We start from the raw sequence: 14963 nt of genomic DNA, 5'->3' as shown, positions 1-14963 counted from the left end.
GTAACATAATATGTTACCATCACATAGCGGTTTCCAATGCATAATGAGTCTACAAAGTAATAAATGAAGGCAACTATGTTACCACACCTATGACACTACCCACTATGAAGGTAGTAACATAGACTAGTAACATATGTATGTTACTAGTCTAAGTTACTCTCCACTATGACCAGCCTAATACTAGTGTATGATACTTCCATTACAACCAGCCTTACCGCTTTCCCGAACTCCAACAGGACCCAACTAACGAACTGCCCTTTACAACCTGCGCCCTGACACTCAAGCCCCACCGCACAGAATGACACCAAAACGCAGCAAGAAAATACGAGAAAAACATTTTTCTCCGAGGAGATTACGAGAAAATCATGGACCACTCGCAAAAGCAGTAGATTACGAGAAGATCATTTTTCTCCGAGGAGATTACGAGAAAATTAGCAACGCAGGTATTACAACGAACACCTCGCCGGCGGCTCAACTCAACGGAGCCAGCGGCGGAGGTCAGTGGTGGACGACGGGGAGACTGGTTCCCCGCCGACGCTCTCTGCGCACGACAGAGACGACACGGTGGAACGCTGCTCGGAGGTGAACCGCCCCGTCGCGCTCTTGAAGCTCGGGCTCCGCAGGCTCTGCGCGTACCCAACGCCGTACGGGTCCTGAGGGACGGGGAACGACAGCCGCTTCTTCGCGCTCCCTCCGGCGGGGTTATAGGCGGTCTGTGGCCGGTCGCGCTCCGGGGTTGCAGGGCGTTGCCGTGGCGCGCTCTGGGAGCGGATACGTGCCTTTGCAGATTCCGTGGCCGCCATGTAGTTCGGCACCGCCGAGCCGGAGGACGCATGGCGCTGGGAGTGCAAGCTCGGTGTGTAGCTTCCTCCTCCACCACTTGTGCCGCGCTCCACTCGCGGGCTCGCGGAGCGCACCTGTATCGGTGGCCTCGCCTTCCCCGGTGACGGCGTGGCAGAAGCCTGGTTGTGCGCACGGTGCATCGGCGAGCCGTTCCCGTGCTGCGACGGTGGGGCGTGCCGGCGAGGCGTGGAGTAGGAGAATGGCCGCCCAGTGTCGATCTCCAACGTCTTGACCTGGTCGCGGTGGTCCGTGGACGCGCGCCCTGGTGCCGCGGCAGCCGCCGCCGCGGCAGTTCGGGCGCTGCTCCTGTTTGTATCAAACGACGCGCGCGACGCCATCCACCTCTCCGCCCAGCGCGGCTGCCCGTCGACGTCCATCTCCTCCTCGACTGACGGCGCGGGGTTCCTCCAAATCTTTAAGCCAACACACAACAGCAAACAATAAGATCGAACAGCTATAAAAGAAAATTGACAAAACTTCAAATGCAATCAACAAACATGTTGGTGGAGTGGACTTGTTGATGCACTGAGTTCTTACTTGGTGAGAAAAGGCGTATGAGAGCGCTCTCTCACGCTTGAGAGCAGCGTCTTTCCTCGTCTGCAGCATCGCCTGAATCTCCTCTATCGTCCGCGGCCGGTCGTCCCAGTCTTCGGCGGCGAAGATGCTGCCGTCTCGCGACCGCTCCTGCAACCCAATCAATCCATCACCATCAAACTTGTACTAACAAGCAGCGCCACGAGATCGACAGATGCGAATGCTGGTTGGTAGAGACGGACCACAGAGCGGCGTTCGGCGTATTCCTGGGTGTACTTGGAGTCCCAGAAAGCGGATGTGTCAACGCTGTAGGAGGATTTGCTGCTGCCGCAGGCGGCCGCACCGGCGGCGGACAAGGACTCCTGGGAGAGTCGCATCCGCTGGTCGCGCACCCGCGCCTGGACGCGCACCAGCGCCTGCATGCACCGCAGCGTCATGTTGGCCTGCTTCCGCACGTTGTGCCCGCGCACCAGCGCCTGCAGCTTCACCAGCCCCTTGAGCGCGCGCAGAGCACGCCTCGCCTGTGCAAGGGCAGAAACGCATTACGGCAAACACCTCGAGGGAGAATGAGATCGACGGCAAGTGAGGCGCAGCCATTGCAGGCAGTTAGCTACCAGGTAGCCTCGGAAGGCGGTCTGTACGACGACGGCGGCGTAGTGCTCCCGCACGAAGCTGGAGGAGGGGCGGGTCAGGCGGACTACCTCGGCCGCCGCCTGTGCAGTGGCCACGGCAGCCTCGGCCGTCGCCGCGGTCGCCACAGCCAGCGCGATGGCGTGACGCTGCTCGTCCGTCACAGCGGGTGCGGGTGCCGACCTCGCTGCGGACTGCTGCTGCTCCGGCGGCGCGGGGGCAGACGCCGGAGACGGAGACGGGGACGAGGATCTCCTGAAGAGCCATCTCCGCCTCTCCCGCTTGGTCTGCGCGGTGCGAGCGCACGAGACACAGCGTCAGTCATGCATTAACTCGTAAAGACTAATCAAGAATCGAACACCGAGAAGGACGGCCAGAGAGGAGATGCATTGAGAGAAGAAACGGGGGAAGGGTAGGGGGACTACCTTGTCCTCGTCGGCGTCAGGGTCCTCGCGGAGGCGTGCAGACTTCTTGGGGCTGTCCTCCTTGGACGGCGAGCGAAAGGCCCGCTTGACGGCGGTGAGCCACGACGACCCGCCCTTCTTATTCCCCATGGCGAACACCACCGGCTCGCGGTTGCTGTGGTTGCACGGCCGCGGGCATCGACCCACCTCCCTCCCTCGCACGGCTACGCTACGAGCTACTCGATCCTAGCGTGCTAGCGTGCGGCATGGCAGGAGGCGGCCGAGTTATTATTATTGCCGCGGCTGGCTGGCGCGGGCAGTGGGGGGTTTGATGACTCACGCGGTCTTTTATGTGGAGCAGACTAGCCACAATGGAGAGTAACATACACTAGTAACATACACATATTCTTAGACTATGTTACTACCTTAATAGTGGATAGTAACATAAGTGTGGTAACATACAAAGATTCATTTATTAGGTTATAAACTCATATTGCATGGGGACATGTGATGTTACAGTAACTAGCTAAGTTTTTTTTTGCAGGTAGTTACTAGTATTACATCTCTCCTCATTAACTCACTGCCACATAAGCAAATTTGCTGAGTTGGACTCGATGTAACTACCGAAGTTACTACCACTGTGTCTAGTCTTAGCAGTAGACGCGCAGCATGAGGGGAGCGGAGTGGAGTGAAGAAGACTGTGCTGCCGTCGGCACTGCTGCTACCAGTTGCTCACTCGCTGACAGGTGGGGCCAGCACCCTTTCCCCATGCTGTGGTGGGGTGGGTAGGGTCCTGGTGGGTGAACGTTACGATGGGGTGGAGCCCGGGGGAAAGCCTTTTGAGCCGTTTGTCTAATCCGTTCGGGTGTGATGATGAGTGGACGGACGTGTGCGCTGCAGATGCGAAATGATTCGCGCAGCATTTTTCTACAACTACGAGCATCATTTTGGAGTATATGTACGTAGATGGTACAAAATGAATTGATAATGACTGAAGAAAGTGTCTAGAGGGGGAGTTGGCACCGTTAGCTAGCTAGGTACGACTGCATGTAACCACCAACCGGGAACAAATGTACATTTGAATAAACTTGTGAGCATGATTGTTTCATACTGCTAGTCTCTACTTATCCTCAATGGACATATGTAATTTGTCGGCACGCAGACGAATCATTTTCTGATTTTGTGTGTGCTGATATCGACCGATCTAGGGTTGACTGCCTCAACCCAAGTAGTGGGACGCAGATACGGTGGGGGTCCAGCCGCGTGCGCGCTCCAGCAGGTCACATGCCCGCATTGGTGACACATGCGTGGTCCGGACCGGACCAGCAGCCACACCGGCTAGTTGGCTGCCCATACGCACCCAGTTTGAAGTACTTGCAAAAATTGAATGTTTTGTTGATGGGCCGGGTATAGTTAATGGGAGTACGTATCCCAAGAAAAAATTGGGAGTACGTATCGTGGATCGCAGTACTACGTGCAGATGAGTTCGGCTCATACGGCCGGATCGCACCTGCATGCATGCATGCACAACACGCCAAGCAACTTGCAACGCCAACGCGCTTGGTTGCTCCAGCGTTTTTTCACTTTGCATACTTGTTTCACTTAAGTCCCATTGAACAAATGTGGGTAGTAAAAATCATTACCTGCATGTCGTTTATTTGTCTGTATACTGTTCCGTGCATAGTAGCACCAACTCTAGGCCATGTGCTTGGTTCCTGCATTGGCTGGCCTCATACTATCACACGTTGTTCAGTTGCTTGCAACAGCAAGGTCAGTTTATCGTGTACCCTAAGCAGTAAGCTTATCAGTTACACCTTACACACAATCACACCGGTCACACCAATAAAACAACATTGCAATCACGGCGAACTGGACGATGATGATGAAGTTCTCATCCCACACAACCAAACTGACAAGGAGCCTTGCGTACTCGACATTACTTGCATGCTTGTGCACAAATTTGGAGTAAGCATCCACTGTGTACTGCCTAGTCTTAAACCCTTCGTAGGAGTCCTTTGGGTAGCAGTTGACATTTTCTTCGCATGCATCCCAGAAACTATAGACCCCCGGAATCCTCCCTTTGTTGACTGCATACCACTTGTCCTAGCAATGACAGAAGAGTAAGAATTCAAGCAACAATCAAAGCAACAGCAATACACATGGAAGAAATGAAACTTAAGCATGCATCCTATCTACTATGGTGTCATCTACCACCACGTTCAAAAGAGGGTGTATTCCTACCCCGCAAGCTCGCCATCAGTGTGAGGGGTTAGTATATACCACCTCGTCAAAATATATAGGGAAGCATCAGTGTTCAAGCCCTAGCTACCACAAAATGTACATCGTCATCACCATCGCCATCGTCGTCGAGGATCATGCACGGTGTCACCACCACCACCAGAAAAAACACTGGTAGTAGTGCTTGACCAGCCAGGTCCTGAGCCAGAGCACCCTATGGGAGTTGGCCATGGCAACAAACCCAACAGCCTGAGCCGTTTTGTCCAGCATGTGACTCGGAGCAGCCATCAGAGCCTCTGGGTTGATGCCACCTTGGGCCATGACGGCGATTTAGAGGTCAGGGTGGACGTCGACCGCTTTGCTTTCCCCGAGGACGACTGCCACCTCCTTGACGACTTGAGTCATGATGATGAAGGCACGTAGCTCCTCATCCGTCAAGCTGCCCCTCTTCCACTTCCCATTAAGCACAGGAGCGTGATCACCATCCTTATTAGGGCCATCAAGGACGATGGTATCTGACTCCTGGGTGTCTAAATAGTCAAGCATAGGCAGACCGAGTAGCTGACCAGAGTCCAGGGCATGCTTGACGGTTGCCAACCCAAAGAAGAAGATTTTTTGCATCTGTGAGTAGTTCTAGATGTTGGGGAATATAGTAATTTCAAAAAATTTCCTACGCACACGCAAGATCATGGTGATGGCATAGCAACGAGAGGGGAGAGTATTGTCCACGTACCCTCGTAGACCGTAAGCGGAAGCGTTATGACAACGCGGTTGATATAGTCGTACGTCTTCACGATCTGACCGATCCAAGCACCGAACATACGGCACCTCCGTCTTCAGCACACGTTCAGCTCGATGACGTTCCCCGGGCTCCGATCCAGCAAAGCGTCGGGGATGAGTTCCGTCAGCACGACGGCGTGGTGACGATGATGATGTTCTACCGGCGCAGGGCTTCGCCTAAACTCCGCGACAATATGACCGAGGTGGAATATGGTGGAGGGGGGCACCGCACACGGCTAAGGAACCATCCGTAGATCAACTTGTGTGTTCTAGGGTGCCCCCCGCCCCCGTATATAAAGGAGCAAGGGGGAGGCCGGCCGGCCCTAGAGGGCGCGCCAGGAGGAGGAGTCCTCCTCCTAGTAGGAGTAGGACTCCCCCTTTCCTACTCCTACTAGGAGGGGGAAAGGAAGGGGGAGAGGGAGAGGGAAAGAGGGGGGCGCCCCCCCCTCCTAGTCCAATTCTGACCAGAGGGGGAGGAGGCGCGCGGCCCATGCTGGATGCCCCTCTCTCTCTCCACTAAGGCCCATAGGGCCCATTACTTCTCCCGGGGGGGTTCCGGTAACCCTCCGGCACTCCGGTTTTCTCCGAAAACGTCCGGAACACTTCCGGTGTCCGAATATAGTCGTCCAATATATCAATCTTTATGTCTCGGCCATTTCGAGACTCCTCGTCATGTCCGTGATCACATCCGGGACTCCGAACAAACTTCGGTACATCAAAAGTTATAAACTCATAATGAAACTATCATCGTAACGTTAAGCGTGCGGACCTTACGGGTTCGAGAACTATGTAGACATGACCTAGAACTATTCTCGGTTAATAACCAATACCGGAACCTAGATGCCCATATTGGTTCCTACATATTCTACGAAGATCTTTATCGGTCAAACCGCATAACAACATACGTTGTTCCCTTTGTCATCGGTATGTTACTTGCCCGAGATTCGATCGTCGGTATCCAATACCTAGTTCAATCTCGTTACAGGCAAGTCTCTTTACTCGTTATGTAATGCATCATTCCGTAACTAACTCATTAGCTACATTGCTTGCAAGGCTTATAGTGATGTGCATTACCGAGAGGGCCCAGAGATACCTTTCCGACAATCGGAGTGACAAAACCTAATCTCGAAATACACCAACCCAACATGTACCTTTGGAGACACCTGTAGTACTCCTTTATAATCACCCAGTTACGTTGTGACGTTTGGTAGCACCCAAAGTGTTCCTCCGGTAAACGGGAGTTGCATAATCTCATAGTTACAGGAACATGTATAAGTCATGAAGAAAGCAATAGCAATATACTAAACGATCAAGTGCTAGGTTAACGGAATGGGTCATGTCAATCACATCATTCTCCTAATGATGTGATCCCATTAATCAAATGACAACACATGTCTATGGTTAGGAAACATAACCATCTTTATTAATGAGCTAGTCAAGTAGAGGCATACTAGTGACGTTGTGTTTGTCTATGTATTCACACATGTATTATGTTTCCGGTTAATACAATTCTAGCATGAATAATAAACATTTATCATGATATGAGGAAATAAATAATAACTTTATTATTGCCTCTAGGGCATATTTCCTTCAGTCTCCCACTTGCACTAGAGTCAATAATCTAGATTACATAGTAATGATTCGAACACCCATGGAGTCTTGGTGCTGATCATGTTTTGCTCGTGAGAGAGGCTTAGTCAACGGGTTTGCAACATTCAGATCCGTATGTATCTTGCAAGTTTCTATGTCTCCCATTTGGACTTGGTCCCGTATGGAATTGAAGCATCTCTTGATGTGCTTGGTCCTCTTGTGAAATCTGGATTCCTTTGCCAAGGCAATTGCACCAGTATTGTCACAGAAGATCTTCATTGGTCCCGATGCACTAGGTATGACACCTAGATCGGAAATGAACTCCTTCATCCAGACTCCTTCATTTGCTGCTTCCGAAGCAGCTATGTACTCCTCTTCACATGTAGATCCCGCCATGACGCTTTGTTTAGAACTGCACCAACTTACAGCTCCATCGTTTAATAAAAACACGTATCCGGTTTGCGATTTAGAATCGTCCGGATCAGTGTCAAAGCGTGCATCGACGTAACCATTTACGACTAGCTCTTTGTCACGTCCATATACGAGAAACATATCCTTAGTCCTTTTCAGGTATTTCAGGATGTTCTTGACCTCTGTCCAGTGATCCACTCCTGGATTACTTTGGTACCTTCCTGCCAAGCTTATTGCTAAGCATACGTCAGGTCTGGTACACAGCATTGCATACATGATAGAGCCTATGGCTGAAGCATAGGGAACATCTTTCATTTTCTCTCTATCTTCTGCTGTGGTCGGGCATTGAGTCTGACTCAACTTCAAACCTTGTAGTACGGGCAAGAACCCTTTCTTTGCCTGATCCATTTTGAACTTTTTCAAAATTTTATCAAGGTATGTGCTTTGTGAAAGTCCTATTAAGCGTCTTGATCTATCTCTATAAATCTTGATGCCCAATATGTAAGCAGCTTCACCGAGGTCTTTCATTGAAAAACTTTTATTCAAGTATCCCTTTATGCTATCCAGAAATTCTATATCATTTCCAATTAATAATATGTCATCCACATATAATATCAGAAATGCTACAGAGCTCCCACTCACTTTCTTGTAAATACAGGCTTCTCCAAAAGTCTGTACAAAACCATATGCTTTGATCACACTGTCAAAGCATTTATTCCAACTCCGAGATGCTTGCACCAATCCATAAATGGATCGCTGGAGCTTGCACACTTTGTTAGCACCTTTTGGATCAACAAAACCTTCTGGCTGCATCATATACAACTCTTCTTCCAGAAATCCATTCAAGAATGCAGTTTTGACATCCATTTGCCAAATTTCATAATCATGAAATGCAGCAATAGCTAACATGATTCAGACAGACTTAAGCATCGCTACGGGTGAGAAAGTCTCATCGAAGTCAACCCCTTGAACTTGTCGAAAACCTTTCGCAACAAGTCGAACTTTATAGACAATTATATTACCATCAGCGTCAGTCTTCTTCTTAAAGATCCATTTATTCTTAATGGCTTGCCGATCATCGGGCAAGTCAACCAAAGTCCATACTTTGTTCTCATACATGGATCCCATCTCAGATTTCATGGCCTCTAGCCATTTTACGGAATCTGGGCTCATCATCGCTTCCTCATAGTTCGTAGGTTCATCATGGTCAAGTAACATGACTTCCAGAATAGGATTACCGTACCACTCTGGTGCGGATCTTACTCTGGTAGACCCACGAGGTTCAGTAGAAACTTGATCTAAAGTTTCATGATCAATATCATTAGCTTCCTCACTAATTGGTGTAGGTGTCACAGGAACCGATTTCTGTGATGAACTACTTTCCAATAAGGGAGCAGGTACAGTTACCTCATCAAGTTCTACTTTCCTCTCACTCACTTCTTTCGAGAGAAACTCCTTCTCTAGAAAGGATCCATTCTTAGCAACGAATGTCTTGCCTTCGGATCTGTGATAGAAGGTGTACTGTTGTGGTTCTGAGTCTGATAGTAGAATGGGGGTTAGGTATGGAGAGGCAAGATCCTAGCCATGGAGCAGTTGTAAGGACAAGGGATGTACGAGTTCAGGCCCTTCTCGGAGGAAGTAACAGCCCTACGTCTCGGTGCCCGGAGGCGGTCGACTGGATTATGTATGTATGGATTACAAGGATGTGAACCCTTTACACTGAGGAGGGGGGGTGGCTTATATAGTGTCTGCCAGACCCCTCCGGCCCTCAGTTATGCAGGGTTTAAAGTGCATTAAGGCTAGGCGTTACTGGTAACACCTTACATAAAGTGTCCTAAATGCCATAAAGACTACTTAATTACAGACCGTTTGGATGCAGAGTGGCTCTTGATCTCCTGGTGGTCGAGTGAGTCTTCATGGTCGAGTCCTTCGAGTCCATCGAGTGAAGTCCCTCTTGGTCGACTGGAAGGCAGTTTCTTCTGAGGGTGTCCTTGGGAAGGGTACTTAGGTCAGGTCTATGACCCTACCCTAGGTACATGACTTCATCATTAGCCCCCGAATGGATCGAGGTTTGAGTGAGGAAGGAGTTGATAATATTTCCGACCTGCTTTTGTGTTCTGAACATGTATCATCTTGGACCAATAATCTCTTTATTGATAACAACAACTTTTCTTTCAGTCGCCTTGATCCATTCTTTTCTCCCGTCGAGTGAACTTTTGAACTTAGTAAACTTCCGAGCGACGGATCGCAGGAAATCTCTCGTCTGACAGATTGATCTGCTATTAGCGGATTTTGTGGGATCCGAATTTCGGGAAGCGCGCGAAGCGGGGCGGACCACGGTGCTCGGATGGGATAGGGCATAGACGCCTCGATTTCTGCGCCGCCTTTTTCGCCACGTATCGCGTACGCGCGACTGTTTTGGGATGTGATAGGATCACCCAGGCCCACTTGTCATCCACTCGGAAGCGTCCTTATAAAACGCGCCGGGCGAGGGTTTTTGAACAGTACCTCCCCTTTTCTCCTTCTGCCCTCTCCATCTCTGCCCACCGTGCCCGCTCTCGCCCCCGCCCATCCACTCCTCGTGCGCTTCGTCGGCGACAATGGTGAAGGAGAAGACGGCGGCTTTGGAGCACGCAAAGAAGGCGACGGCGACGGGGAAGGCAAAAGGGAGAGCGCGCAGTCGGGGCGGATCCTCGTCAAGGTCTCGCCTGCCGCAAGGCTGGGTCCAAGGGGATTGGATCCGCTCGACCATCACCGAGACGGATCTCACTGAGATGGCCAACGAGGGCTTGATCCCTCACGGGGCAGCGAGGCTCCCGGGGAACGAATGGCAACCGCAGCCACAGGAGGGTGACTGCGTTCTTCTAGCCACTCACGTAGACCGTGGGTTCTCCCTGCCTCTGACTGTTTTCTTCCGTGGGTTCTTGAATTTCTTTGGGGCTCAACTCCACCATTTCAATCCAAATTCCATCGCCTACCTTGCTGCCTTCGTATCCATCTGCGAGAACTTCCTGGGCTGTCGATCGCACTGGGGTCTCTTCAAGCACATATTCACTTGTCGCTCACAGACAGTGAAAAAGGCGAGTCCGGATGACGATAGGACTAAAGTTATTCAGATGTGCAGGGGTCTTGGGATTCAGATGAGGAGCAAGAGTACCTTTCCGGCCATGACCCTTCCTGAGTCGGTCAGAGGGTGGCAGTCGACTTGGTTCTACTGCCAAGACGAGTCGACGCCGGGGCAGTCGACTGGTCTCCCTCCGTTTTCCATGGACCGAGTGAACAAGCCCTCTTCTCTGAAGGTTCTCCCTGAGGAGAAAGCCCAAGCAAAAATGTTGATGGAGCGTGTAGTGTCGTTAGTTCAGGAAGGAGTGACGGGCATGGACCTTCTGGAGGTCTTCCTTAGGCGGCGCATCCAACCACTTTAGTACCGAGGCCATCCAATGTGGTTGTACTATGGAACCAAGGATGAAACTCGGGTCCATCCAGAAGCAGTCGACGACGCCACACTGGAGAGGTGGATGGCCGCGATCACAGGGAATAAGGACAACCCTCGAAGAGCCAGAAGGATTCCGCCACTCGACCATTCCTACACTCCGGACACGGTATGCCCACTTTATCCTCAATTGTAATCTTGCTATACCCATTCTGCTTTTGCTGCAAGTTGGTCGATTGATCTTTGTTTTGTTGTCTGTCAGGCCACCACCGAATTATACTCGATGCCCAATGGAGCACAGACGCCGACTGAGGAGGAGGAAGGAAGTGGGGGTGAAAGCCAAGAGGAGTGGGATTCGGATGCTGCTGCTGATGATGAAGGTGATGACTCTGGTGAGGAGGAAGAAGAGGAGGAGGAGGAGGAAGTTGCACCACCTCGCTCGGAAAGATGCTCGAAGCTCGCTCATGACCCTACGACCGAGCGCGGTAAGGGGGTCGCGACTGTCGCCCAGTCGACCAAGCGCCCTCGAACCACTTCCCCGGTGCCGACTGAGAAAGCTCCGAAGCAATCCAAAGTGGCACCGTCGAAGCCGGCGAAGGTCTTGCCGAAGATGAAGATGGTGATCCCCACTATCTCAGGGTAATGATGCTACTTGAGTTTTTCTGTTCCATATGAACTTATTTTTGATCGACTCATGAATCAACCGACTGACTTCTGGTACTGCAGCGCTGCTACTTCCGATACCTCGGCCAGGGCTGACGATCACGAGATGGAAGACGCTGCCACTTCAAAACCTGGTATGACTTTCATAATTCTGTCTTCAGTCGATTGGCTTTTTATCTCTAATTTTGATTCTTTTCTGTAGTCCCGTCCAATGTTGTTATTACCCTTCCTGACGACAACGATGAGGAACCACTGAGGCACAGGAGGAGCAGGGAAGCGTCTGCTGGCAAGGCGACTCAAGACGTGCCAGCACCCGAGACACTAGTTGCGGAGGGAGAGAACACCACTGGGCCTACCGTATCTTTTGCGGTGCCGTTGACGAGTGCCCGCCCCTCATCGTTGAGTGCTGCACAGCCGTCGCTTTTCTCAACCCACTTCGTCCCAGAGGACCAAGCCAGTGCTGCGAAAGAAGCAATACGCCAGGCGGGAGTCATGATGGAGCAAGTGAAGGCCATCTGAGAAGCTAGCCAGGCCGCCTATGACGCCAGTTCAGCTCTTCAGAGTAACGTTCAGGTCAGTCGGGCACCGCCTGTTCTATTAGGATATGATATCTGAAAATTCTTCTTTCTGAAATCCATAGTGATTGTCCTACACCCACTGGGTGTGTTGATTGGAACTCCGGTTTAGTGGGGGCACGCTGAGTGCACCCACTGGGTGTAGTCCCCAAGGCTATGGTGGACTGCTGGCAGTCGACCATAGTCTTTATAGTTTAAGTTTTTCCTTCATTCGACTAGGTCGAATGGATTTCCAGACCGGTGGGGGCACGCTGAGTGCACCCACTGGGTGTAGTCCCCGAGACTGTGGTCGACTGCTGGCAGTTGACTACAGTCTGAAGAATATGTCCTGTTTTTTTTTGTTGTTGGTCGACTGGTCGACTCTAACTTGATAGAACTAGTGGGGGCACGCTGAGTGCACACATTGGGTGTAGTCCCCGAGACTATGGTCGAATGTTTGCATTCGGCCGTAGTCTTAGAAACATATGATTTTTCCTTAATCACTCGGAAGTGAATTGTCTTTGACATTTTGTCGATTGGTTCTTCGTAGAAATCCTGCGACCTTGCGGCTCGTTACACTGAGTTGGAGAACAAACACATCCAGCTCGAGCTTGATCTGAAGTTGGCCCAGGAGAACTTAACGAAGGCGAAGGAGGAAGCTAAAGGTATGTTTGGTAAGGCTTCCGACAACTGCTTTTGCCCCTCGTTTGTTTCAAATTCTGACCTTGCTGTAACTTTGCAGGCAAAGTGAAGGATGCCCAGAAGAAGAAAGACCTTGAGTTGGCTGAAATGCAGAAAACAGCTTTAGAGAAGACCAAGCTCGCAGACGAGAAGTTGGCTTCGGTCACCAAGCTTGAAGAAGAAAACACCAATCTGAAAGCTGCTCTTGATGCTGCCAACAAAGAGGTCAGTCGACTGAAAAGTGATAAAATTGCCCTGAGTGACAAGGCCAGTGAGCTGGTGGGGAAGAAGAACGATCTGGAGGCTTATCTAGGCGGACTCGCCAAGAAGCTATTCCTCATGCTCGAAGGTAATCTTTTGCACCAAACAGGTATTTTAACTATGATCTTTTCATTCGACTGTTGTCTTGACTCGGTGGTTGTGTTTGCAGAATTTTGCCAAAACTTTGAAGAGGAGACTGGTCGACTGGAGCCTAACCTGGACCCCATCAACTCTCCGGTGAATGCTGAAGTCGCCATGAACGTGCTCCGGCTCGAATATCGTGTTGATGCCGTTGTTGATTATCTCACAAGGCTGAAGGTCGCCACTTCCCGCATCGACGCTACGCTCTGGCCCAGGGAGACGCTCCAGAATGACCTCGAGTCTCTGATGATTCGACTGAACACAGTCCCAGGCCGAGTGTAGGAGTGGAAGAAGTCTTCTGCCAGGTGTGGCGCTGATGTGGCTCTATCTCTGGCCCGAGTCCATTGCAAGGATGCATGAGAAGACAAGTTGGCGGCTCTTTGGGTGGCTAACACCAAGAAGCACAATTTCCGGTCTTTCATGGAGACCTTCATCGCCGTTGCCACTCGGATTGCTGATGGAATCGACCTTGATGAGTTCGTTGCACCTTCCAGCCCTCCACAGGAGGGGTAAAAAACTTCTTGAGCTCGACACTTTAAATTTGCCTCGGTATGCCGAGTGATTTTTGTAACCGATAAACCTTAACAGGCTTAGCACCTGAGCACTTTCGGTTCTGTTAGGTATTTATCCGAACTTGGATTCGACGTTTGAATACGCTTGCATTTAGTTTGAGATGTCTTTTGCAGGTTAAAGCGAAGTGCTTATTGCAATCGGCCTGTTCCCCAATAAACTTAGGCGAGCACTGGGCTGCAGCTAAGCCCCCGAGTGGGAGGTCTGCTCTCCACTCGGTAGGATTTTCAAAACTTAGGCGAGCACTGGGCTGCAGCTAAGCCCCCGAGTGGGAGGTCTGCTCTCCACTCGGTAGGATTTTCAAAACTTAGGCGGGCACTGGGCTGCAGCTAAGCCCCCGAGTGGGAGGTCTGCTCTCCACTCGGTAGGATTTTCAAAACTTAGGCGAGCACTGGGCTGCAGCTAAGCCCCCGAGTGGGAGGTCTGCTCTCCACTCGGTAGGATTTTCAAAACTTAGGCGAGCACTGGGCTGCAGCTAAGCCCCCGAGTGGGAGGTCTGCTCTCCACTCGGTAGGATTTTCAAAACTTAGGCGAGCACTGGGCTGCAGCTAAGCCCCCGAGTGGGAGGTCTACTCTCCACTCGGTAGGATTTTCAAAACTTAGGCGAGCACTAGGCTGCAGCTAAGCCCCCGAGTGGGAGGTCTGCTCTCCACTCGGTAGGATTTTCAAAACTTAGGCGAGCACTGGGCTGCAGCTAAGCCCCCGAGTGGGAGGTCTGCTCTCCACTCGGTAGGATTTTTAAGGTGTCTTTCTTATGGAAAACACATTGTACTTGTGGCGTAGCTCGGAGGAGAGGGTAGCAGTCGACCTGCACCTCGTCCTCTCTGCAGGGCGCATGTTGTACTTGTGGCGTAGCTCGGAGGAAAGGGAAGTAGTCGACCTGCACCTCGTCCTCCTTGCAGAGCGCATGTTGTACTTGTGGCGTAGCTCGGAGGAGAGGGTAGCAATCGACCTGCACCTCGTCCTCTCTGCAGGGTGCATGTTGTATTTGAACTTAGGCGAGCACTTAGACTGCAGCTAAGCCTCCGAGTGGGAGGTCTGCTCTCCACTCGGTAGGATTTTAGAACTTAGGCGAGTACTTGGACTGCAGCTAAGCGTCCGAGTGGGAGGCTTGCTCACCACTCGGTAGGATTTTATTAGAACTTAGGCGAGTACTTGGACTACAGCTAAGCCCCCGAGTGGGAGGCTGGCTCACCACTCGGTAGGATTTTATGGAAACTTAGGCGAAAC

The 14963-nt window shown here is 51.2% G+C and overlaps 1 protein-coding gene across 1 annotated transcript; it reads right to left on the bottom strand.

Annotated features, from left to right (window-relative positions):
- Window positions 1-366: 366 nt before the first annotated feature.
- Window positions 367-2746, bottom strand: LOC123158860 (protein IQ-DOMAIN 17). Its single transcript, XM_044576680.1, has 5 exons — window positions 2433-2746; window positions 1992-2294; window positions 1620-1898; window positions 1381-1527; window positions 367-1256 (listed from the first exon to the last, which is right to left on the bottom strand). Exons 1-5 carry the CDS (start codon window positions 2559-2561, stop codon window positions 477-479), a joined length of 1638 nt encoding a protein of 545 aa, XP_044432615.1. The 5' UTR covers window positions 2562-2746; the 3' UTR covers window positions 367-476.
- Between the last annotated feature and the right edge of the window lie 12217 nt (window positions 2747-14963).

This window comes from Triticum aestivum, chromosome 7B, assembly GCF_018294505.1.
Source record: "Triticum aestivum cultivar Chinese Spring chromosome 7B, IWGSC CS RefSeq v2.1, whole genome shotgun sequence".
Lineage (NCBI taxonomy): Eukaryota > Viridiplantae > Streptophyta > Magnoliopsida > Poales > Poaceae > Triticum > Triticum aestivum.
Note: the sequence above shows the minus strand (reverse complement) of the source record. Positions and strands in the feature narration are given on the sequence as shown.

Bases quoted from the DNA above. Each gene is read 5' to 3' on its own strand.
- LOC123158860 (XM_044576680.1), bottom strand. From the start codon at position 2,561: ATGGGGAATAAGAAGGGCGGGTCGTCGTGGCTCACCGCCGTCAAGCGG. The intron at 1,528-1,619 runs GTCCGTCTCTAC...ATTGGGTTGCAG, and splicing joins ACGCCGAACGCCGCTCTGTG to GAGCGGTCGCGAGACGGCAG. The intron at 1,257-1,380 runs GTAAGAACTCAG...GTTGGCTTAAAG, and splicing joins CATACGCCTTTTCTCACCAA to ATTTGGAGGAACCCCGCGCC.